Source organism: Artemia sp. Qi Xiang Cuo, chromosome 3, assembly GCF_049724085.1.
Source record: "Artemia sp. Qi Xiang Cuo chromosome 3, ASM4972408v1, whole genome shotgun sequence".
NCBI lineage: Eukaryota > Metazoa > Arthropoda > Branchiopoda > Anostraca > Artemiidae > Artemia > Artemia sp. Qi Xiang Cuo.
This window is the reverse complement of record NC_142796.1, coordinates 44769127-44796516: the sequence shown is the minus strand read 5'-3', so window position 1 is coordinate 44796516 and position 27390 is coordinate 44769127. Positions and strand designations below refer to the sequence as shown.

Sequence of the window (27390 nt, the reverse complement as noted above, 5' to 3'; positions counted from 1 at the left end):
AAATTCTTTAACCTTTTAGAGTTAACTTACCTATTTATGGATAACTATTTAGGGTTCTCCAACATGCTGAACTTGAAAGTGTGTTCCCTGGCATGTTGAATCTGAAAGTCTAATTTTCGTGGCGAAGGTCTATTCTAAAGAATAAAAACGTCTCAGGCTTAAGATAATTTCAGAAAAATTCTTTAACCTTTTAGGGTTAACTTACTTTTTAGGGGTGACTATTTAGGGTTCTCCAACATGCTGAACTTGAAAGTGTGTTCCCTGGCATGTTGAATCTGAAAGTATAATTTTCATGGTGATGGACTATTCTAAAGAATAAAAAAGGTTGTGGCTTAAGATATTTATTGATTAAACATATTTAAAAAATTTTAAAAAAAATAATGACATATTTAAAAAAAAAAGAAGCTTAATCCATTTGATATGAGGAGGAGCAAGTTTAGGACTTTGGATATCTGATGCATTTTTCCATGTCAGGTATCTTTTCCGGTATCCATTTAGCGAAATATCTAACTTCATCTTCTGGGTCATGTACTGAATGTAGGTATTTTTCACATTTGAAGTCTTCTAAATTCAAGAATGCTATGTTTTTATCAAATTTTTCTAGTAAGAGTTTATCAGTTGGCACGTTTCCCTTAACATAAACAGCTTGCACACCGAAAAAACTGCATATTTCCTGAATTTCCTCTTGTACATGTTTTATTTCATGGCCATTTTCATTATGTGGTCGTATGGTTTTAACGTAAAAGCCATTTCGATTTATAAAATTTAGTGTTGGACTCCATCTGTTTTTCTCGTACTTATACATATTGTATCTGATGTTCCATTTATAGCAATGAATTTCACGTCGTTGATTGTCTAGGAGTAAGAAAGCTGCTTCGAATATAATGCCAGTTGCGGAATATTTCAGACCAATATATTCTGTGTCAATCCAACAAACATTATTATATCTGAAAAAAAAAGTGTTTAAATTAAATTTCATTTCTATTTTGTCACTATTAAAAGTGCTAACCCCGTCCCCAACAAAAATCATGGATTCACGCCCCCTCCCCTAAATTTAGGAAAATTGTTATAGCTAAAATCGCTAAATTTCGAAGAGAAATGGTTAGACACTGAAGTAAGAAACAATTATCTTTTCATTTCTATTTTGTCACTATTAAAAGTGCTCACTCGCCCCCCCGCCATTTTTTTTTTTTCGGCGCTTTTCGGAGCCACAGCGCATCCCCGTGGCGCTTCACGGGGCCCGCATCGCTTCCTACGATGTTTCTCGAGCCCTGGGCGCGTCCCAGACCCGCGGCACTTCCCCCGGCGCGTCCCGAACCTTGCCCCACAGCACGCCGCGGACCCATCGGCGCATTCCGGGCTCCGCGGCTCCCAGCCGTTTACATAATGTCTGCCAAAAACCATATTGTTAGACTACATCAGACCAAGCTTCTCTCTAAGTCCGTTCTACAGGCTCGGTGAACTCTTCATTAGCTCACAATTATTGTAAACCACCGTGCTAGTGTTCCAATTTCCAAGCCTGAACTTCAGACAAGGAAACAATACAATTAAATGCTGTAAACCGTTAACTCAGTATATTGTCAACAATGTTTCCCCATCACTAAAATATTGGCAAGGATTTGTAAGATTGAAGGCTATTTTAAAATATCCTTGCGCAAATTACGGGATCCATATGTGACAAATTGATAAATGTGAATAATCTCTCAGTTTCTTTCTCTTGAAACTTTGTGATATTCAATTTTGAAAAATAGGGGATTTTGAGTTTCAAATGGTGAGTATTAATTGAAATTACACATGAAAAATATTCGCTTATGAGATAGCGGCGAAGAAATAGGGGTGAAAGCATAGAAATTAGTAAGGATTAGAAAAAATAGTATTTAGAGTTCAATGGCAATGATTATTAATAGAAATTACCTAAAAATATTCGATTATGAGATATCGAAGAGATATCAAAGATTAGAAAAGAGTGGTTTCCATGCAAAAAATTATATTTAGATATGTACTAGAAGTTAATATCTCACAGATATTTATTTATATTGGGATTGAAATGGACTAAAGTTTGTAAAAAATAGACAGTTAGTAAAAAATGTATACATTTTTATATCCCAAAGGCACTTGGGTGCCTGAGGGTCCAGAGAGTGCTGTTTGGAGGGTGGAGGGGGCGGCGTCGCTGTGTTCTTGCGCGACTGGGCCGGGGGCCCGTGGGGGCCCAGGGAAGGGCCTTTGGGGCACTGGGGGGGCCGTTGGGCGTCTGGGGGACACTTGAGGACCGAGTGGTCTTTTGGGAGCCGGTTGGCCCTGTGGGGGCCGGGGGAGGGCCGTTGGGGGTCCGGGAGGACAGCTGGGGGCCTGGGGGACATTTGGGGACCGGTATAGGGCCTTTGGGACCTCGTTGGTCCTTTGGGAGCTTGATGGGCCTTTGGGGGGCCCGGGAATGGCCTTTGGGGGTCTGGGTGGGCCTTTGGGGGCATCGGTGGCTCTTTGGGAGTCTGGGGGACCTTGGCGGCCTGGGGGGAGGGCCTTGGGGGTCCGGGGTGCCCTTTGGTGGTCCGGGGGGCCCTTTGAGGACCAGAGGAGGGCCTTTGAGGGTCTGAGGAGGGCGTTTGGGGGGTTGGGGCTCTATGGGAGCTTGGGGGACCTTTGAGTACCGGGGGCTTCCTTCGGGGTTGGGGTGGGGGATCGGAACCCTTTGGGGTTGGGGTAGAGGACCTCACAACACTGTTCAAATGCAACTTGTGTATTATAACGACCACAGAGTTTCACCCTCAAATTCCCTTCTAAAACCTTTCCTAAAATCTTCTTTCAAAATGTCTCTAACTGTTTCGCCGAAATAATCCCATAAAATGGATAAAACAGTTTCGCCCAAATAATCCCTAAACGTAATTTCAGCGTGTTTCTTTTGTTTGGCATCTCTGCGCTAACGCATTTCAAATTTCTAGGAAACCCTTTCCTACGTTAATCTCTTCATCTCATAAATTTTCCTAGCTAAACTATTAGGGTTTCGTTAGAATATCAATTTATCTCTCCGACTTAAAGCTCCGTGAAGCCGTATTTAAAAATAGAATTTCTATCTCTTTAGACTCCCGCATAATTCCAAGATAACAAGTGATGTCAATTATAATTCCTGACACTAAAGATCAATGAAGCCCTATTTAAAAATAGAATATTAATTTTTCTCTCTGACCTAAAGAACGTTTATCCCTCAGACCTAAGATTAAAGAAGCCTTAATGTTTCTTAATTCTCCCCTTCGTGAATCAATAATTTCCCCTAGCGATTATGTAAATCAAGTTCACATGTGCTACTCGTGACAGGACCACGTGGTTTATGGTTTTACAAGTGAGAAAGTTACTGTTTTTCTAAGTGAGAAAATTACTGTTTTTTCATTCTCACTGACAAAAACCATAAAACATCCATAATTTGATGTTGACATCCGAGAAAAACATCAAATAAATCTAACAACACACATAACCATCCATGAAAACAACCATAAATGTGACAATATTACTGTTTTTTCAAGTGAGAAAATTCCTGTTTTTTCATTCTCACTGAGAAAACCATATAACAGACATGAATTGCTGTTGACATCCATAAATGTGACAAAGTCCCTGTTTTTGAAATTTTCACTGACAAAAACCATTAAAAATCCATGAAAACATCAAATAAATCGACCAACACACATAACCATCCAAGAAAACATACATAAATGTGACAAAATTCCTGTTTTTCAAATTCTCAGTGACAAAAAACCATAAACCACGTGGTTCTCGTGCCAATATATGGTGTTAAAAAAAGTTGTAGGTGGCAGCAGGGGTGCCACATGGGAGTCGGACCCCCATCTCTACTATAAGCACCCAGGACAATAACACTTACAACCCCTATGCCCCGGGCCCTGGGGGGTTGTGTCGACACCGAAGTTTTTGCTATCTAATTTTTGAACAATTTTTAAGAAAATGGGTATCTCAAAATTTGTAGCGGATGGGTTTGGGGAAAAAATTACGTGAGGGGCTTGTTGCCCTTCAATCTTGTGACTCTTAAAAAGTGAACTAAAATTTTCAATTTCCAACCAAATGAGCTCTCTATGAAATTTGTACGAGCATCCGTTTCATAAAAACCATGCATACCTTCAGGGCATAACTTAGAACGCCATCCTCTGGGCCCTGGAGGCTATATTGACATCGGAGTTTTCTTATCCGACCTTTGAACTATTTTTAACAAAATGTTTATTTCAAAGTTTTCATCAGATGGGTTTGGAAATAGAAGGGGTGGGGGGGGGGGGCTAGTTGCCCTCGGATCTCTTATGAATTTCGAAAGTGAACACGAACTTCCAATTTCCAATCAAATGAGCCCTCTCTGAAGTTCACACGAGCATCCCTTTCATAAGAACCATATATGTCCCCAGGGCGTAACTTACAACGCCTGTCCCCGGGCCCTGGGGGGTTTTGTCGACACCTGAGTTTTTGTTATCTGACTTTTGAACAATTTTTATCAAAATGGCTATCTCAAAATTTTCATCGGATGCATTTGGGGAAAAACAGGCATGGGAAGGCTACTTGCCCTCCAATCTCTTTTGACTCTCAAGACCTGAACTAGAACTCTCAGTTTCCAATCAAATAAGCCGTTTCTGAATTACTACGAGCATCTCTTCCATAAGAACCATATATGCCCCCAGGGCATAACTTACAACGCCTGCCCTCGGGCCTTGGAGGGCTGTGTCGACCCCGGAGTTTTCGTTACATGATATTTGATCTATTTTTTGTTTAAATGGCGATCTTAAAGTTCTTATCGGATGGGTTTGAGGAAGAAAGGGCGTGGCGGGGGGCGAGTGGGGGGCTAGGTGCCCTCCGATCTCTTTTGGCTTAAAAAGTGAGCTAGAATTTTCAATTTCCATTCAAATGAGCCCTCTTTGAAATTTATACGAGCATCCCTTCCATAAGAACCAGATATGCCCCCAGGGTATAATTTACAACGCCTGCCCCCAAACTCTGGGGGGGGGGGGTGTCGACACCAGAGTTTTTGTTATATGATCTTTGAACTATATTTAACAAAATGGTTATCTAAAAAATTTTATCGGATGCATTTCGGAAAAAGGGCGTGGGGGCCTGTCTAACCTCTGATATCTTTTGACTCTTAAAAAGTGAACTAGAAATTTCCGTTTCCAATCAAATGAGCCGTCTCTGAAGTTTATACGAGCATTCCTTCCATAAGAACCATATATGTCCCCAGGACATAACTTGCAACGCCTGCCCCCGGGCCCTTGAGAGTTGTGTCGACCCTGGAATTTTCGTTATGTAAACATAGAACTATTTTTAACAAAATGGCTATCTAAATTTTTTTATCAGATTCATTTGGGAACAAAAGGGCGCGGGGGGGGGGGCTAGTTGCCCTCCGTTCACTTTTGACTCTTAAAAAGGGCAATAGAACTTTAGATTTTAAATCGGATGAGCCTCCTTTGTAGTTTATACGACGACCCCCTTCCATATGAATTGCCTCTGGGAAAAAAAAATAATGATAGGCAGCGCAATAGCACTGTCCAAGTAAAGAACGATGTTGGAACAATTTATTAGTTTTTTTCTTGGTCTTAGACCAGGGCACTTCGTATCGAAGGAGTTGTCGTAGAAACTTTGAAACGAGCTCATTCGATTGGAAATTTGACTGGCTAGTGCCCTTTTTAATAGTCGAAAGTGATTGGAGGGAAACTAGCCTCTTACCCACGCCCATTATTCGACCAAACACATCCAATGAAAATTTTAAGATAGCCATTTTGTTCAGCGTAGTTGATTTCCCGATAGAAAATATATTTTTGAGGAGGTCACTCCCCCACAACCCTCAGGGCAAGGGTTGTAAGTTATGCCCTGGGGGCATATAAGGTTTTTTATAGAAAGCGTTGTCGTAGAAACTTCAAAAAAGGCTCATTCGATTGGAAATTCAAAGGGATAGTGCCCTTTTTAATAGTCGAAAGTGATTGGAGGGTAACTGACCCCCCTCTCGCGCCCACCTTTTCCCCAAACACATCCAATCCAAATTTTGAGATAGTCATTTTGTTGAACGTAGTTGAAAGATCTGGAAATTATGTCTTTGAGGATGACACCCCACCCACAGCCCTCAGGACAAGGGTTGTAAGTTATACCCTGGGGGCATATAAGGTTTTTATAGAAAGTGTTTTCGTAGAAACTTCAAAAAGTGCTCATTCAATTGAAAATTGAAAGGGATAGTGACCTTTTTATAGTCGAAAGTGATTGGAAGGCAACTAGCACCCGTTGCACGGCCACCAGTTCCCCAAACTCATCCAATCAAAATTTTGAGATAGCCTTTTTGTTCCACGCAGTTTAAAGTTCAGGAAATTATACCTTTGAGCAGGACACTCCCCCCACAGTCTTAAGGATGCAAGTTAGAAATTATGCCCAAGGGGCACATAAGTTTTTATTGAAATATGTGTCATAGAAACTTGAAAAGGGCTCATTCGATTGGAAATTCAAAGGTCTAGTACCCTTTTTAATAGTCAAAAGTGATTTGAGGGCAACTAACCCCCCTCTCACGCCCACCTTTTCCCCAAACATATCCAATCAAAGTTCTTATATAGCCATTTTGTTCAGCGTACCTGTTTTCCAGATAGAAATTATGTTTTTGAGGAGGACACACCTCCACAGCCCTCAGGGCAAGGGTTGTAAGTATGCCCTGGGGGCAAATAAGGTTTTTATAGAAAGCGTTGTCGTAGAAACTTCAAAACTGGCTCATTTGATTGGAAATTCAAAGGGCTAGTGCCCTTTTTAATAGTCGAAAGTGATAGTAGGGAAACTAACCCCCCTCTCACGCACACTCTTTCCCCAAACACGTCCAATCAAATTTTTAAGATAGCTATTTTGTTCAACGTAGTTGAAAGTTCTAGAAATTAGGTGTTAGAGGATGACAACCCCTCCCCCCCCCCCACAGCCCCCAGGGCAACGGTTATAAATTATGTCCTTGGGGCCTATAAGGTTTTCATAGAACACTTTGTCGTAGAAACTTCAAAAAGGACTCATTCAATTGGAAATTGAAATGACTAGGGCCTTTCTCAACAATCAAGAGTGATTGGAAGGTAACCATCACTACTTCCACTCACACCAGTTCACCAAAAACATCCAATAGAAATTTTAAGATAGCAATTTTGATCCACGTAGTTTAAACTTCATGAAATTATACCTTTGATTAGAACACTCCCCCCACAGTCTTCAGGGCAGGGGTTATAAGTTATGCCCCGGGGGCATATAAGTTTTTATTGAAATCTTAGTCGTAGAAACTTGAAGAAGCGCTCATTTGATTGAAAATTCAAAGGGATAGTGCCCTTTTTAATAGTCTCGAAAGTGATTTGAGGGCAACTACCCCCCCCCCTCCCCCCTCACGCCCACCTTTTCCCCAAACACATTTAATCCAAATTTATAGATAGCCATTTTATTCAAAGTAGTTGAAAGCTTTGGAAATTAGGTCTTTAAGGATGACAACCTCTCCACCCCCACAGCCCTCGGGGCAATGGTCGTCAGTTATGCCCTGGGGGCATATAAGGTTTCTTATAGAAAGTGATGTTGTAGAAACTTCAAAAAGGGCTCATTCAATTGGAAATTGAAATGGCTATTGCCATTTTAATAGTCGAAAGTGATTGAAGGACAACTAACCCTCTTCTTCCGCCCATAATTTCCCCAAACATATCCAATCAAAAGTTTGAGATATCCATTTTGTTAAACGTAGTCGAAAGTTCTAGAAATTAGGTCTTTTAGGATGATAACCCCTTCAGAGCCCTCAGTACAAGGGTTGTAAGTTATCTCCTGGGGACATATAAGGTTTATATAGAAAGTTGTTGTAGAAATTTCAAAAAGGGCTCATTTGATTGGAAATTGAAATTGCCCTTTTTAATAGTCGAAAGTGAGTGGAGAGTAATTAACCCCCCTCTCAGGCCCACCATTTCCCCAGTCACATTCAATCAAAGTTTAGAGATAGCCATTTTAGAGATAGCCATATTCAACGCAGTTTAAAGTTCTAGAGATTATTTATTTAAGGTTGACAAACCCCCCAGAGTCCCCAGGGCGAAGGTTGCAAGTTATGCCCTAGGGGTATATAAGGTTTTTATAGATAGAGTTGTCGTAAAAACTTCAAAAGGTGCTCATTCAATTGGAAATTGAGAGGGCTAGTGCCCTTTTTAAAAGTGATTGGAAGTTATTGTTGAAAGTGATTGGAGGGTAACTAACCCCCCTGTCACGCCCACCATTCCCCCAAACACATCCAATCAAAGTTTTCAGATAGCCATTTTGTTTCACGTTGCAGAAAGTTCTGGAAATTAGGTCTTTGAGGATGACAAACCCCCTTCCCCAGCCCTCGGGGCAAGGGTTGTAAGTTATGCCCTGGGGGCATATAAGGTTTTTATTGAAAGCGTTGTCGTAGAAACTTCAAAAGGGCTCATTTGATTGGAAATTGAAAGGGCTAGTGCCTTTTTTAATAGTTGAAAGTTACTGGAGAGCGACTAAAAACCCTTTCAAGCCCACCATTTTCCCAGACACATCTAATTAAAATTTTGAGATAGCCATTTTGTTTAACGTAGTTAAAGGTTCTGGAAATTAGGTCTTAGAGGATGACAACCACCCTCAAAGCCCTTAGGGAAAGGGTTGTAATTTATGCCCTGGGGGCATATAAGGTGTTTATCGAAAGGGTTGTCGTAGAAACTCAAAAAAGGGCTCATTCGATTGGAAATTGAAAGGCCTAGTGCCCTTGTTAATAGTCGAAAGAGATTAGGAGGCTTGACATTTTTATAGTAAAGATCGATGTGGGAATAATGTATTATTTTGTTGTTGTTGTTGTTGTTTAGATCAGGGCGCTTCGTATAGAAGGAGTCGTCTTAGGAACTTCAAAAAGGGCTCATTCGATTGAAAATAGAAAGGATTGAGGCCCTTTTTAATAGTCGAAAGTGATTGGAGGGAAACTAATCCCCCTCCCACGTCCACCCTCCCATTTACCTTTATGTTTAAAAATTAAATGTTGCCTTAAAATTAAATCAAAATGCACTCTATTAATGTTTATTCCCAATAAGGCATCTCAGCAGTATCCCAAGAACAACTGAGGGTATTATGTTCAAACTTTCGGGGCTACTTCTGCTCTTCAAAATAGCGTAAGTGTATCCAAGCTATGAAAGAAAGTAAACAGATTTTTTTGTGAATGGTATCAAATCTTCTATTCCAGGTCAACTAGAGGAGGTATGAAACTAAATTAAACACTAGTATTTTTGTCCAGATTTTTAATTTTTTCTCCAGCATAACACTAGTCTCCAAACACTAGTATTTTTGCCCAGATCCTGAAATTTTTTCTCCAGCATACAAATAGCAGGCCAAACTATAAAGTCTTAAAAAAAGCGAAAAGATTTATTTTCTTTTTCCCTGAAAAGAAAATGTCAATATAAAACGAAAAGAAATTAATTTAAAAAAAATTTCCACAAAATAAGTTTTCAAAGAAAAGGAAAGAATTCGATTAAACCAAAAATGAGCAAAGATAAAATCAAACAATCTACCAAGCGTGAAACTACCACAAATCAGCATCGATAAATAAATGAAACCAGGCCTAGGAGCCTTTGGGGGATTAGCATAATGTATTTTCTTGTATGATTAATTGATTATGAATAAATCTTATCTTATCTTAAACCCAAAACGAACAGAAATTACAATAAATAACCGAGTCAAAGTCAAAACGAACAGAAATTAACATAAGTAGGACATAAGTAGGACTGAAAAACTTATTTTGTAGAAAAAGTTTTTTTTTAATAATTTGAGAAAAGGCCAAGACAGGTAGTTTGAGTGAGAGGCAAAGCTGGCATAAACCTTTATCAAATTATCAAATCTTGCATAACAGTGATTTTTATACTTTTTGCTATGCCCAGTTTATTGTTCAATGCCACTCTGATACATCAAATAAATCTAGCAGCAAAAGAAGTGTAGTCATGCGATTTTAAACTGCGTCTAGTTAGCCTATGCTCAGGACTTTTACAAGTCTCCAATTTCAGTCAGTAGACGTTTCATTATAAATATCAAGAGGGCTAGGAGGAGGAGTATGCAAGAGAGGGTGGATTTTGATGTTGTATTATTGCAATCCCATCAGAAGTGCATACATTGATAAAATTTGGAGTTAGTTGAGCATTTAAAAGTGGTCTTAAAATAGCTTACAACTTCAACAAACTTATGCGACAAACACAAAAACAAAAAATATATTTGGGTCTGTGAGTTGAGAAAAACGAGCTAATTATAAGACGATACCATTTCTTCTTCGCAATCTGAGCCAACAGCCATTCGGGATCTATAACTGGGTAGGCCTACTAAGATAAACAAGAATAATAGAACTCAGTTCTAATTCAGCGCTGTTGGTGCTACTTGATTTATTCACATCACTGCCCGAAAATGAAAGATCCTTATTACCACTATTTTTTTACTAAGACAAACAACTATGCCAAATAAGACAGGGCCTTAGATAATAAAGGAAAGAAAAACTTCTGGCAAATTTTATTGTCTTTGTAGTTGTAAATGTTCTGTATATGCAGAAAAAAAAATTAATTTGGTTTATATTTTACAGGCTCCTCGGCGGGAGTTGTCGGAGGCACTCTAAGCTTAACTGGAATTGTTCTGGCACCAGTAACTGCAGCCACATCTTTACTTTTAACAGCCTTTGGAACAGTCGTTTCAGGAGCAGGAATGATAGCAATGGGTAGCTCAGTCCTGAAAAATGGATCTTCAACAAAAAAGATATGTGCTGGAGTTCAAGCAAAACTTGATGATGATATTGAAATGAGCAGGGAGCTCAAGACTTCAATGGTAGAAATTTCAGCGTTTTGTAAAGAATTTTTTGATCTTCTTGAAAACAATGAACAACTAAGTGATGGTTATACACAATTAATGGAAAGTAAATCTGGTTCAGAAGCTCTGATAAAAATGAAAATGTGGATACTTCTTACTCAGCTGTACGAAGAAAATGAGGAGGGAATAAATGGAATTGATCGTGACTTTAAAATTGATCCTATTTTGATGAGTCGACTTACTCGAACAATATTAGTCACTGCATCACAAGAATTTATTGCAGCTCAAGCATCTCTTGGATTGATTGGTATTGGAATTAACATAGCTGATATTATCGTCTCTAGTAAAGACTTAAAAGATGACTCACAAAATGAAAGCTTAATGGCCATGGAGAATTTGCTGGTTGAGTTGAAAAAGGAGCTTAGATCAATAAAAGTCTTAAAAAATTATCTTGACGAAGCAATAGAGAGAGAAATCATCCGATTCAATACACTTTTATAAGGGTATTCCAAGTTCGTCATATTCTTTTTCAGCACCAGCACATGAATTATTTCCTGATAGTACCTCTTTTCCTCACCATCACCAGTGAGTATAATATGACGCTTGGTGACGTTATTATATGGCTTTATTGTAGCTCAAGTACCGCTTGGATTGATTGGCAATACCAGGACTGATGTCATGGTTGACGTAAATAATTATGTGACATATGGTCAAATACACTGATTATATGACGTGTGGTGGCGTTATTATCGGATTTTATTGCAGCTTAAGCATCGCTTAAATTGATCGGCATTGGTATTAACATAGATGACTTACAAAATTAAAGCTTAATAGCCATGGAAATGTGCTGGTTAACTTGAAAAAAAAGCTTTGATCAATACAAATCTTGAAAAAGTAGCAGCTTGATGTGATCTTGATGAAGTAGCAGCGCGTGCAATTATTATGACTTGACACAGTTTTATGAGGTTATCCAATTTCAACAATACGGGTCATTTCCTATTAGTTTCTCTTCTCCTCGCAATCATCCGTGATTGTATGACGTATGGTGTATTTATTGTGACATTACAGACGTTCCTGTAGCTTCAAGTATTGCTTGGATTGATCTGCACTGGCATTAACATAGCTGATATCATGGTTGACGGACATAATTATATGACGCATGCTCATAGAGTCGTCTAGTGATTATATGATATGTGGTGCCGTTATTGCAGCCTAAGCATCACTTGAATTGGTCAGCATTGGTATTAACATGGCTGATATCACTGTTTTCGATAAAGGTTTAAAAGATGGCTAGCAAAAGGAAAGTTTAAAGGCTACGGAACATGTTCTGGTTGACTTAAAAAAAAGAGCTTTGATCAATACAAATCTTGAAAAACAATCTTGACGAAGCAACAGAGCGCGCAATCATTAGGATTTGACACAGATTTATGGGGCTATTACAACTCCATCATATTCTTGTTCTGCACCACCATACCAGTTATTTCCTGTTAGTCCCTCTTTTCTTGCAATCATCAGTGATCATGCGACGCATAATTAATCATAGATGCGTTGAATTAATATAGATGGTCAATGTATGGACACCTGTAAAACCTATTACCCATCTTAATAAAATACTAATAAAGTAAACAAAACGAAAGATAAAAACGAAGACATTCCAGAGATATTGCAGATGCCGTATTTCGATAACCTGGATGAACATAGTGTATTTTGATTCATCTACCCTCTCTATGTAAAAGTCCAATGCCCAGCCACCCCCCCAACCATCTTCCATAAGTCATGGGTTTCATGAAAAGGTACAAGATAATGGGAGCTAGGGTTCCCTGTTGGTCCATGAATTGGTCCCCCGAGCAGGGTTGCTAACTTTTTAGTCCATGAATGTGTCCCCTGAGCATTCAAAAATGTGTCATTTTTTAGGCAAATACAATTACATAATCATAAATTCATCTTTTATCATTAGCGGGCTTTGAAACTCATTTTTTTTTTCTGGCTCAGATTATTATTGAACATGGCTATCACTAAAGTAGAGTAGTACCTACCATTTCTGAGCCTCCTATGTACCAAACAGGTTTTTCTAGTAGTTACGGGTCATCACACTCTTTGCCAAGAGGAACGTGTATAACTTGATTGGCGATTAGGATTTGAATATAATGAACAGTTTTCACTACAATTCATATGAGTAAGATAATTAAATTCAAAGATAATAGTTTTTTATTTGAAAGGATATTAGTTGATAAAAAAAATGAGTGGTGCATTTACGTTATTGGAGATTAACGATGGAACCGACAGCAGCAGTAGCAATAATATACGAGCAACCAATGAAGCTGTGGAAATAGCTGTTGGTTGTAGACTATGTCTTGAATGGGACACTATGTATGCTAGATACGTGATATCATTAAGCAAATTTAAGCAGGAGGAACAGCTGTGTTTTGCTGGAAAAGTAAATATTCTCCATATAAACAAACTTCGATCATCATTATATGGTATATATAAATATTTCTAACATAACAAAACTCATAATTTAATATTATTATTATTGTAAGTTGGTTAAATAAAAATGTTTATAAATCACTTGTATTTTTTCTTCTTTTTTTTTCTATAGTATTAAATCATATATTTTTATTACAAAAAGAGATTCTGATTATTCTGAAGTTGGTTGTGAGAGAGTTAGGACTCTAAAAAATGGATAGATTCGAGAAAGATCGAATCATGAGGAATCTAATTATTATGGACAAACGTTTGATTCTAGATGATGATTTTCTAGAGTTGTCTATTCAAAGTAAGATATTTTCTCGGGGAATGCTTGTCGATATAATGAAAACTGATTCTCCATCATTAGACTATTGTATGAAGATTCTACATCGTGGTCCAAATGCATTTACACAATTTATTGATATATTGATCACGACACAGCAAAATGATATTGTGGATATTATTTTAAAAATTAGTTTTTAGAAATTTATGTCTTTTTTTTTTCATAAGAAAGATGGTGCTCAAGGATGATTTACTCCTCTCTCTCTCTCTCTATCTCAGACAATTTTTTGATGTTGCTAGCTCAGTTTCATTGTGGCAGTGAGAGCGTCAACACATGACAAAATGTTTCATACATGTCCGCTATGTATGTACTCACTGGGTAGTTGGTCATCATGTGAGACTTGCACAATGATTGAGGAGTATGATGAAAAGTGTAGATTATGCAACCCGTGTAAATTGCATAGAGGATATGCTGTACAAATTAAAGGTTGTAATTCCTGTCTTGAAGAGGTGTGTGACTCTCATCCTAGAGGCCACCTATGTTCCAATTGTCATTATGAAAAATGTAAGCAATGGGAGAGTACATATCCCGGTATGATTGGAAAGAATCCTAACCGGGATTTTAGTTTATTGCTACGAGATTGGTATCGTCGTGGTTTTAGATTGTTCTGGGAGGAGGAACCTGGTCAACGATTCAACTGTTGGAACAACAATAGAATATGGTTTCTAAGTCATTGTTGTGAAGACACTGGGTGTTATGATTATAATCCCACTGATTTTTATTTGGCAGTGACAGAATGTGATTCGACATTTGAGGACACTGTTTGTGAAATTGCTTCAAATACGCAAATTGAAACATGTGAATTCTATAGAATGAATGCGAATAGTATCATTGATTATACAAAGAGATATGACAAGAGTGAAGTCACACTTTACTGTAGAAATAGGGACACCTGATGGTAACTACATCAGACTCATGACAATTTTATTTCAGAGAATCGACAAGAACTTGTCTTTGTCTAAAAATACATATTATTTGATTGATTTTAAAAGAGTAGACTAGTCGTTTTTATCTGGGCTATCATTTTTTTTTTATTAATAAACAATTTAAAAAACAACTTTAGAAAAATTTATTATTATGGCACAAAAATAAATATTAAATAAGCTTGTAAGTATATTATCCACAAGAAAGTCGTTCAATTGAGGTAAGTCAACGTAGATGTTGAGAAACTGCTTGTAGGTGTAGCCACGACATCTGAACATGAAAAAGAGTAGTGCATGAAAGCCGCATGTCTTAGTTGTTAAATCCTGTACTCTTCGTTGATTTTGAATAATGGTTTTCCCACTGCTTTCAATAAAGTTGCTGATGTATGGAACATAGGATTTATACGATATACCAAGAGGATCAAAAAATTCAATATTCTTCGCTGTTTGAAATATGCATAGCCAATGACCGGTCTTCAAAGTCGATGGACTGCTATTAACAATGATTAGGGTATTGTTAACAATTGGAATTTTTTCAATGAAGTCCGAGGGTATGCAATAGGACATGTATTGGGACATGTATGGGTCCATACTAAATACATTGATTATTTGATTTGTGTTCATGGTGCAAGGTCTAGTAGAACACTGCCGTCGGGTGTGATTTCCCAATAGGTTTCAAATTGACTCAGTGATATTAGATTGATACTCTCAGTCAGAGCATCGGAAAATGTACACTCTAAAAGTACATTCCCAGTTCGTACTATGCTCATATCCTGTGTGCCTGACAAGTCCAAAACAATAACCCCATGATTTTTTGAAAACATTGATTTGGTTATTCCATTTTCAAATAGTTGAGAGTCATGATCTAGGGATTGCATGGTCAACTCGTACAGAGTTCTATAGGATTTTTTATCAAATGATAGAGTGTACAGTGGAATACCATTCACTTTGCACACAAGGCTAGATAAACTGAAAAAATTAAAATCATGGGGGGATTCAGTCCAGGATCCAACAGCACTGCCACTCTTCACAAAGGCCAAAGCCAATTTTGATGGGATTTCTCCATTGATAAACGATGAATCGCTATAGCTACGAGAACCGGTGGCACTGTGACGTTGATTATCGAGCTGATGAGGGACAGGACGTTTGATGTTGTTGCCAGTTGCTCTGATATTCTCCACAGCGCCTGCAACCGATCTAATTATTTTTTTTTTCCGAAAGTTGAGTCGGGCCGATGTTATAACGACATACGAATCTTGAGATGATAGACGTGTTTTTCTTACACTGAAATTCGATGGGGCCATCTGTAACTTTATGTCAATCTAGACATTGGGGGGTAGCTATTGGGATATATTGAATATCTCATGATTTAATTTTCCAACTATATGATACTCCTGGGTAACTGCAGTAGTCAAATCACCGTCAGTATCAACACCTGTTCGATATTCATAACCCAATGATTGTCCTCTCATCTCCTTGTACACCTTTGGCGTCATCATCATAAATTGTAAGTAGCTTGCATAGTTGGATAAATTATTGCTAGTGCTCACCAATGTTCCATTAATAAATAGATAAATTTGTTTGAATAGATTGTGTAGAATACATTTTTCGTAGGAGAGATCATCAACAGTATTTGGGGTTGTTTTGTCTGACTTTTCCTTCGCCGCAACATTTAAATCAATAAACGTTGATGACAAATAAATTAAAAAGTCTTCATTGGAAAATATCTGAAAGTGAATATTTTACGAGAGGGGCTGTTGGGGATGAAATTGTTCATAGTAGCTATACTTGACACTGACATCAACATTTTTAGCATTGAATAGATTCAATGAGGAACCGATTGATGGATATGATTCCTTGTGAGGGAGATAAGTCATCTTAAGAGAAGAAATCCTTCTTTGATCTAACAATCTTTTTCTTCTTCTTCTTCTGCTGCTTATTGGTCTTTGTCGTTTTATTTCTCACAGTCCTTGTTGATGTCCTGTGCTTCCTGCCTGGCTGGAGACTGATGAGTGAATGACGCAAACGCATCCTTTTCAATCCCTCCCCATTTTGTCGAGATTTTAATTGTTTGCCAACGGCTCTTGCTGAAGATCTAATATTTTCTTTAACACTCTCCTTGAGATTCGTGCCCGACCCCCAGTCCTGTCGTGTGGAGGCTGCGAAATTTGATGCAGCAGGTACAAGATATTTTCTGGCAAGGGGTAGTGCAGAACGAAATAGCTTAGCAAACCAGCTACCCAGACAATAGCCAGACATTGTAGTACGACCCTTGTAATAGTCCAATCAATTTCCTATTTGACGTGGACTCATAGCACCGAGATAACAATCTATATCGGGACAGACAAATGGAATTCTTCTATTGTTCATTTTTTTAGGTGATTTTACCGTCGTTTACAATGGATCGAAAATGACATGTAATCACTGCTAGGCCTTTTGTTATTGCTATAGGATCACCCAAATTAATTCTTATTGTTAACTGACAGAGTTACAAATAGGAAGTGTTTACAGGAACATACTGAAGATGCTTTATATTATAGTGATGAACAAGTTCATGAGTTGTTTTTAGTTCAAGAACACGTAGGAGGGGGACATTTGAATTACCGACTCTCGACGTTTCCACAAAGGATGCATAGAGAAATATTCAAGAGTCCGAGGCAAAACCAGGTGGATAATCAGCAAAAATAACTTGATCCATCCCGTAAACAGCGCCAGCATTTTTCCCATGTATCATATTCTGTTTAAAGCCAAGAACATCTCTCAAATTGTCATTGAGAATAATTATTTCAGTGTCAACAGGTGAGCTAATGTAAATCCTATCATGTTCCAATGAATAATTAAAATGGAATGTACCATTCTGACGATATGAGATTTTTCTATTGATTGTACGACACAAATCCCTCATATTATCATATTCAATATATTTCAATCCGACATGTGGATAGTCACTAGATTTAAGTGCTTCAACCCATTCATAGTCGGCATAGCCCAACCCATTCATAGGCCAATCGAATGGTATAACTTTTATATCATACACGCGATCCTTTCTCAGGATGTCATAGGTATTTTTGAGGATACAGTCGACAAGGGCCACTTCATATGCACCGTCAAATTTGATGGCGGGTGAGAGTTTTGTCCAAAAATCACTTGTCTTATTCAAGTCATTGTAGAGAGGATCAGAAACGTTGGACATGAAAGTTACATAGAAATCATTGGGCATTGTCAATATCTTCAACACCAATCAAAGAATCAAAATCAGAGTTGTATCCTAGCCAGCGAACAAGTAACTGTTTCTTACCCCCGCGAGTATGTGACTTTAATATCTTTTCAATTTGATAGATTTCACTAGCATTTTTAACTTTTTGCAATTCATAGTCATAAAAGCCGCCGAGAATCTCTTCATCTTTGGTATCACGCAGGCGATAAGTTATGGGTTTAGTGTCTATTATTTTTGACACTTTAAAAAGTTCAGTGGACCACAAGTAAGTCCCCTTTTCAAAAACATTAGTTGTTCTATTAATTCAAACCGTATCACCAACATTGAATTTGTTTTTCTTCTTCTTCTTCTTGAACATTGATTCATTGTAATATTGTTTAATAAAGGTGTCAATTGTGTCATGATCAGAATGATGAACTTCCGTTGGCGTAGAGTTGGACAATGATTGAGGAGGTCGTTGATTATAAATCAACATGATTTTATCTAAATCACGAATAAAAGCCGACGTATTTTTCAATGTAAAGGATCTTGAAAGTATAATTCGAAGAATTCTGATCAGTCTCTCAGACACTAAAGCAGTTTTAGGACTGTGACTCTGATTGTGCAATTTACCATATTTCTCTACTACAGCCGTAAGTTTAGAAGCAAGAGATTCACTACCATAAACTGGTTGGATTTTTTATATGAATCCTGTTCAAAACTAATCTAAATGGCACGGTCAACTTCAAAACCTCTCTTTGATCGCACTGGACTTGCATATGCATAGCGACTAAAAACACTGATTGCATGTAGAATATACTTGTACGGTGTATTGTGACGTCTTTGAAGGTCATATAGAGTCAAGAGATCTGCTTGCATTATATACTTTGTGTAAAACGATTGAGTGTTTTGAGATTCAGCGGCCTGAAGTTTTTGAGTCATATGCAAAGAGTTACTTGGCTAACCTTGAAGACATTCGCGTATAATTATACGGTAAAAACCTTTAACCTCATAATGAGGGTTGGAGAGACTTATGCTCACAACTTCAAAAATATTTTCATAAACACCTTTCAGAACTTCAGCCATTTTGAACGTAAACACGTTGTGTAACGTCCGCTACCCTTTTGTATACTGGCTGCTGCTGGTGACGGAGACGTTGACTTGATACGTCTTCGCTTTTGTCTAGCTCTCAGTGGTGTGCTAGTTTTTTCCAAAATGGATTTAAAAGCTTCTTCTTCTTCAAGTTCATATTTTAATGTTGATGATGATGATGCATGTTCATTTAATTTTTTTAGAATTTTTCTATTGACAATAAGACTTTTGGGGAAGTTTAATGTATTTAGAAATTTGTATAGACGAGTGTCAAATGATAAGAGTCCTTTACGATTTGTAACCATGTCATACATTAAATCAAGTAGATTATAGCTCGTGCCCTGAATTATAATCCTTTCACCATTGCTCTCAACTTGAATTTGATCACTTTCCAAGAGATAGATTAGGAGTCGTGTTATTTTTTCAAGAGATTTTTTGGGCCTTATTTTTACAAATGTAAATAAAAATTAATACAAATACTCCTTTTTTAATTTTTTTCCAGCAGCAGCAGCTGATTCTTGAGAAGATGATTTTTTTTTAGGATCAGCAGCAGCAATGGACTTTGATCGATAGTTTGTGCCCACTTACTGAAGTTCATCTTGACGTAATATCAGTTTTTATCATCATCAATAGTTTCAATGTAAAGAAATTGACTCGGATTGTTCTCAAAGCGTTTCGTAGATGAGAAGGCAAGTTCTAACATAGTCAATTTATAGCGTTTTGCCATTCTCACTATAGTAAACTGTTTAAAAGTCCTGCAATTATTGGCAGGAAAAGTGTGAAAAAGCTACCACCTGTCTGAAGAAGTTGTGTCTTTTTAAAATTATTTCCCTTCTTTTTAGAGGCCAATGTACGTACAATGGAACGATGTTGCTTTGCCTGTTTCTTAAATACTTCTGGTAGTTGAACATTACCCTCGGTCAAATTCAAACAAAGTTCAGATATTATGTTAATGAAATCATTGCCAATACCATGTTTGAGTATTACTTTTCTAAGCTGATGTTTTGAAGTGCTTAGATCTGAAAACAAATATCTATTTTCATGTAGTTTCTTCAGTGTCATGACAGCGAATAATAGGTCTTTTTAGTGGTCACCGGGAGATATACTGTAATTTCATTGTCGAAAATATCTGTGACTACACGCAGATCCTCGGTTGTATTTTGATTAAGATCCAGCAGGATATAACCATGGGGTTTATTAGTTGCCTGATTGTATGCTGAGAGCAGAAATTTAGGGGCTCCTGGATAGATTTGTTTATTGAGGGTTATTAGCGAGCTAGAATCACGAACAACTCTGTAGATAATATAGTAGGTACAGTTCAAAGCAAGTGTTCTCATACATTTGCTCTGATGAAAGAGATTGTGTAGAACTAGAGTAACGGAAATCTGTTCATGATGTGAGCGAACAGTAAACAATTGCAACATTTGCTGGGACCAGTGTTCAATGGATTCAGCCAGATCGTCAATGATCAGCCAAGAGTTTGGTTCAATAATGTTGAAAACATCAAGTCCCTGTATGAACTGTATCTGCATCATCGATCCCATGGCACCAGCAATTGCTTTTATTTTATTGTATGACTCCTGCCAAATACTATATCAATAGTATATTTTTTTAGGCTTTTCTGCAAACATTTTATAAAAATTTTTAATTATTTTAGTTAATAGTGTTGTTTTGCCCGACATTGAGGGACCACACAGAAACGATCTGAATGGTGTTTTAAATTGATACATGCTCCTTTCAACAGTTCACCTGGAGAACAACTAACTGAAGACTCCAATTGTCTAATGACTAAATAATTTTTTTTTTTTCCCTACTACTCTGTTCTTCCAGAAGACAAAAAGACAGAATCATATTTTTTTCTTTTATTATATGCAGATAAAAAAAAGTAACAATAAATTGAAAAAATAAACTTTTTTTTTTAAATTTATTCATAATAAAAAAATACAACAACAACAACAACATTACACACTTTACACACATATAAAAAACACTTTTTTTTTTACATAGAAAAAAAAAACATTAAATTATATATATATCACTTGAAAAAATAAATTTTTTTTTTTAATTTATTTATAATAATAAAATACAACAACAAAATCATTTACATGGGTACAGAGAGAGAAAAAACATTTTTTTTTTTTTACAGAGAAAAAAATATTAAATTAGAGATGGCACTTGAAAAAAAAAAAATCTGCTCTAAGTCCAAAAAAAAGAGAGATAACTTTGGTGACGGTGCGCCTCCCGCGCTGGCGGCGGCCGCCCCCCCGGGCCGCGAGGCCCCCCCCCCCCCGGGCCGCGAGGCCCCCCCCCCCAAAGGTTTTTATGAAATTAGTTACAGGACTTTATTTAAACCGAGACTTTCACGGTGGGCAATACATTCGATCCGGTCTGAAGTTAAATAGTGACCAAGGGGGAGGGTGGTCACACCATCTTGACAAACATAGACCTTGTCGGAAATGGTACTCATGGCTATTTTTTCTATATTTACAGTATAGTTCTTGTACTTCAACGAACGAATTGCCAACAATTTGACTCGTGGAATTGCATTTTCAGTAATACAATTCCTCTAACTGTCCATGTCGAAATTCTTATCCACATCGTGCTTGTGTCCTCCTTTGAAACTTTTCTTGATTTCCTCATCGTGTGTCTGTATAAAGTACACCTTCGGACCGACAAACATACCATGGGACATCAAGTCACTACCCGTTTCAGATTTTAAAAATAAAGGTTGAGTGGGAGCCAGACGTTTTACTAGCTCAGGGTAAGGACCAACATTCCAATGGGTTTAGTCCATCCGTGAACTGATAATTTCACAGTGCGCAAAATCATCACGTAGATTTGATGTTTTTACTTTGAGCAGTAGAGAATCCGTGTCACCGTAGCAGACCTCTACTTGCCCCTTTTCCGGCCACTGTACCCTAGCCACATTGTAGTAGAATTCCAACATGAGCTTTTTTGAGATCTCTAAGATAGCACTGCCTGCAGCAATATTTTTATTTAGGACAATGTATCTTTTTTTCATATTCAAAAGTACCATGTCCGGGCAAAGGATTGTAAAGGAAGTTTAATTGGGATCGGCAATAATTCGAGCACATTGTTCTGGATCGGTCACAACGTCACAACGATTCCTATTACGAACACTCTCACACATTTTGCCGAAAGCTGAATTTAAAATGAGTTTATAAATTTCTTTTTCAGCTTTCGTCTGCGCTTCAGAACGTTTGCTGACAAAAGTGTCAACAAACATTTTCAAATAGGGTTTTTGACTAAACTCGAGTGCTCGGTAAACCCTTGTGACCTTGAAACCATTGTTGCACATACATTTTAACTATAAATTATTTACAACTATGTTTTTTTCTGCAGAAGGTCGGCAATAAGTTTTTGTTTTGAAGGCGTCCAATGCAATCCGTCCACCTCGACTAAACGCCTATTGCGATGACTCAAAGAGTCCTTATTCACAGGTCTATTGATACACGGGAAAACAAAATCCTTTACTGAATCGTGAAGCTCGACTGGTATCTCTCCATCAATTTCAAAAAACCATCCAACCGGTCCATTCTCCTCAACACTGTCATCGCCAATGTTGGGGACATGGGGAGCTTGAGGGTCATTGAGCCATTTAGAGTCACCACTTGGGAGTTCACAGTGGCACATGGCTGAGGTGTAGAGAGTAGTCAGATCGAGGAAACTGCATTCGATTCTGTCCCTGTCTTTTACTCCGTATGCGAGGTGTCGCCGTTCCGGTCCCCGTTCCCATCAAAACCCCCCCTCATGGATCTCTTAATGACCAGAGAACGTGCACTTTCCGTAAGCAGCCCAATATTTTCCCCACTAATTTTCAGGATGAGGTCCATCACTAGATGAGGCGAAGAAAAATAATACACCCAATCAAGATTAAACTACTCATAGATTTTATCTGTATTTTTACACATATTATCTAAAAAAGTTAACACGTCACTCGACAAATACAGCTTGCAGTAGTCAAATCCATTTTTACACCCTCCCGCTGCCCAAACTTTTTTAGCAAAACTGTATTCCTCGGGGGTGCAACTACGATCGTGAAGACTGTCGTAAAACGATTCAATACAAGGAATAGCCTCCTCGGCGAATCTCGACATGGAACAATAAAAGTCATAAGGATAGATGCCCTTGACCGTTAACAAATCATATAAATCATTTGGAAATTGTTGCTTGAGAAGGGGGAAAGCGTTGCTGCCGTCATCGTTTTTCTGCACTTGAATTAATTCGCTCAATGATTTGGGAAACAAACTGTAGGAATCTAAAAAGCGAATTTTATTCGTGTACTCAACACCGGCTTCAACAAATTTCCACATAAATTCCAAAACAAGCAACTTTTCCGATGATTTAGGTATGATTTTGTACGTAAAGCTGTCTATCACCCATGCATCATCATCCACTGTTCCATTTCTTTGAAGATGTGCCAATGCGGGTAGCACAAACTTCAGATCGTAGTTAGAGTTATGTATAAAAACCGGTAGAAAAAGTTGTTGTTTAATTTTTAAATTACACGAATTATGAGCCCACCCCCGAAAGTTACTTTGTCCCGTTGAATTGGGGTCAATAAGGTGAGTGTGGTCCTGCACCGCGTCTTTTGGGGCAAGGGCCCCCCTACACACCCAGAAAATTGTTCCCTTTTCCAACGCCAAATGCTCTTTATCCGACTATGTCATCGGATAATTGGTATGACGTAATCGTGAAATTGCTTTGTTTGCTGTTTTTATTAGTGAAAACAATAACTTTTCTATACTGCCCTCCTCGTCCATAGTAAAAAAAAAACTTTCCAATTGCATGTTATTTTTATCGTTGCGACGGGCATGCGCGTAGGAACATGCCACAAGTTTGTGTTACTTGACGATATTCGACCTTGATGGGTCTGATATCTCAACCAGTCTTGTTTCACAATCCAAAGACATTTTATCAGATTGCAGAAGAGAATTTTGAAAATTTTTAAATTGTAAAATGTCTTTGCCTTCTACCGGCATTTCAATTCTTTGATTTCCGTGAATTTTGCAATGCCCCATGTGATCTGAAAACGTTCGTTCAGATGTGAATGGGGAGAGGCACATGGGACAATAGAAACGTTATCCTTTCTGAATGCCTTGACATAGGAGTCAACTTATCGCAGTAACGGTGAAAAAATGACCATAAGTATGTACATCTTTGGGAGATTCGTAAATAATACATACAAAATTTCTCACATTTTCCACCATCGGTGTCCTCACTGAGTACAAAACCCCTTTTTTATTCGGTTTTTTCCCCCCATCTACAAATTCTGTGTCGTACTGGAGAACAACTACCCCCACCCCAAGATTTTCATTTGCTTTCTCGAATATGCTTATTTCTTTAAAGGACACCGGATATTTTCCCTCTAAACAATCAAAATTTACTTTAGGGAAATTTTTCCCGCCGTTATGTGCAAGTTTGTCGAGATTTTTCATTATTGATTCATCTTTTATTGTCCTATGGGCTGCCACTAAAAATGCGTACTTAAAACATTGCAGTCCAGTGTCAAAATAGAAACCCTGAACTCCTTTGGTAGTCGACAAATCCGGGTGACATTTTATTTTTAGATTACCTGCCCCTCTTAAAATAAAGTTTTTTTTAAAACTACTGAGATTCAGATCCATTCGTTCAATGTATAAAATGGTGGAACCACTTCCCCTCTCTCTAAATGTATCCAAAGTTGAAATTAGTTTATTTACCCAGTTGAAAAAATTGTCTTCAAATTCGTTTAGACCTGGGTAAAAAGTCTGGTTCCCCGTCGAAAAATGAAAATAAAAAACGTCCCCAGATGTCCCCTTTTGCAAAAAAACTTTTTGGTTGACTGATGCTTTAATTGCCCCCCGCCCCCCCCCAATTCTGGATCTGAATCTCAATAAGTGCTCGAATTTTGTCGATATAGCTATGGAGATTTTTAACGGGGTCAGTTAAAATATCGCCAGCGTTTTCCTCAGGAAGGCTAAAATCTACCCTGTATGTTTGCAAAGGACCTAGAGCAGATTCTAACAGATAAAAATCAGGCAATTCCAGGGACGTAGCACTTTTTTGATGTCCTGACCCTGTTTGTTCAATCACATTGGAGGGATGTGACATGAGGTCCCCTAGCACATATTCTAAGGTGTTTGGGGACAATTGGTCAAGCCAGCCTGCATTGTCCTCTGATGGAATTTCGTTATGAGGACCCAGTTCAGATTTACATGTAGCATCATCATCTAAATATTCACGCATGAAACTATCTGCCCACTCTGGGTCCTCAAGCATGTCAATATCACAAGTTAAGTCCTCCAGGCTGGCCATTTCCCCAAAAACATCATTAAGGAATCCCTCATGCCACTCCATATTCTCTAGAACCAGTGTAGGTTCATCCCTGAACTCTGCTGGTGGTGACAGAATTGGTTCTGTAAATATACTTGCATCATCACTCAATGGTGCTGCCGCTGGGGGTGCTATATTTTTAATCTGTAGAAAAAAAAGTTTTTTTATTTTTTTATGTAAAATAATCATTATTTTTTTTTATAGTTAATAAAATTTTGTCAATTTCTCATAGTCATTGTCCCACCACCTGAAAAATTAAAAGAAGAAAAAAATTTAAATAGCCTTCTGTCTTTCATAATGTCAACTGAAAATGTTAAAAAAAAAAATATTTTTTTTTGTCGGGACATCTTATTCTTATTATTATTAGGCGGGTACGTTAGACAAAGAGACTGATATAAAAAGTTAATGGTTTTATTCCAATTTTTTTTTTTTTAAATAAAAACGCAAAATATGGGTCCAAGTCAATTCTTTGAGCCTCTTCATTGTAACTGTCGATGAAATTTGACCATTGTTCGACTGATGCAGTATGTTGTACGAGCAGTTGCTCCTCGACTTCGGTTAAAGCAAACGAACTCCATATGTCGGAGCTCAGTGGTGTTGTTGTTACTTTCTCAATAATCCGTATTTTCATCTGTCTTTTGCCAATGGATTTTTTCGACCTGGGCTAAATAAATAATGGTATGAGAGAAGAACTTTTTTCTCCATCCATATCAACAATTAAAAATGTTGGATGGCCCCCCCCCCCAAACCCCACCCAGGGAGAACCCATGGGAACCCGGGGGGCTTACATAGAGGTAGGAGGATAGATACCCATTACGAGTTGGAGGGGTATCGGATTTCACAACACTGTTCAAATAGAATAGTCTCAAATTCTTTTCTTGAAAACACCTAAGTGTTTCAATGAACTGGCCAAAAACAGCTTCATTCAAATAATGTTTCTTAACATTACCGCGAAGACATATTTTGGAAATTATCAAAAAAACCTTTTTCCCTGTGTAAATTGCTTATTGAAGATATACATCTTGCTATTTAAAGTCCGATTTGCATGCGACCCTACTTAGAATTCAAGTTGGATTAAAAAGCAGTGGTAGATCTGATAAGTATAGCGGATGTATTCAAATACATTAGGGATGAAAATACCAGTCTAAAAGTGCGCGTTCAAATAGTTAGTTTTTTTGTCTAAAAGGAATATTGCATTAGAACGCATCTTAGTTATAAGTTACGAGGTAAGTTTTTTTTGTTATAGAAATGCATGATAAGCACTCCTTTATATATCGCTAATTTGGTTAATGAAAGAAAATTAAATAGCTTAAAAACAAATTTTAAGTTTTTAAAAAGCTATGCGCCTGAGAAAATTTTGTCTTATTTTTGAAAATAAGGATAGAAAAAAATTATGTATATACTTACAAATTCTGATTGGACTTCTATATCTGAACTCCTTTGTAATACTTGAGGGGGGTTTGCCATGGAGCCAACGCGGGAGTCAGAGGGTTCTGTCACTATAAGCTGAGTGTTCGATGGATGGTCCGGATCGAGTGTAACTTGTCTATAGAATTTTTACCAAGCTTATAGTTGAGTCTTTTTTTTTTAATGGTAGTAGTTTCTTTAATTTGTATACGACTTTTTTTTTTGTCAATGAAATTAGTAATTTAAAAAAAAAAAAAAAAAATTAGCATGTATAACACTTTAATTTTGGGTTTTTGGAAATAAAAACAGTTTATTTTCTAAAAATTTTTTTAAAAATAATAGGGTTTTATAGTGTGATGGAGGCCCTTTTATAAACTGCTCCTCCCCCCTCCACCCTCCCCCCTCCTATGTCCATGCGTCCGTGACTGTATTTGTACATTCAAACTTAAAAAGCAGTATTTGCGTTCCTTATTAAACAATATGGAGAAGAATTGCATATGACAGTCAAGTAAAACTATCAGATTTCAATCAAATGTAGACATAAATAGAAATTTAAGAAGTGGAAAAGTTAATTAGCACAGCTCAGTCAATCCCTCTTATGAGATAATTAGGTCCGTTAAATAAAATGGATAGCTAACAATTTTATTTATTAAATAGGGTTATAAGGTAACAAATTTTATTTTTGAGGAAATGGGGGGGGGGGGGGGGGTTTTTAACGAATTAAATTTAATGACGCTTTTATTCAACGCATAATGGTCGTTAAATATTTGAAAAAAAAAACATCCATAAAAAACCACTGATCGTGATAAAAAAAAAAAAAT

The 27390-nt window shown here is 37.6% G+C and overlaps 2 protein-coding genes across 2 annotated transcripts in view; one reads left to right on the top strand and one right to left on the bottom strand.

Moving 5' to 3' along the window:
- The window catches only part of LOC148954146 (apolipoprotein L3-like), a 70665-nt gene extending 57849 nt beyond the window's left edge, over positions 1–12816 (top strand). Inside the window, exon 2 of the mRNA XM_089086939.1 lies at positions 10583–12816. Coding sequence (XP_088943065.1) covers positions 10583–11304 — 722 coding nt within the window. The 3' untranslated portion in view covers positions 11305–12816. The remainder of the gene's footprint in view (positions 1–10582) is intronic.
- LOC148954145 (uncharacterized) lies at positions 11866–26685 on the bottom strand. The gene is made up of 3 exons (XM_089086171.1): positions 26570–26685; positions 24994–25306; positions 11866–11978 (listed from the first exon to the last, which is right to left on the bottom strand). Exons 1-3 carry the CDS (start codon positions 26627–26629, stop codon positions 11866–11868), a joined length of 486 nt encoding a protein of 161 aa, XP_088942297.1. The 5' UTR covers positions 26630–26685.
- Between the last annotated feature and the right edge of the window lie 705 nt (positions 26686–27390).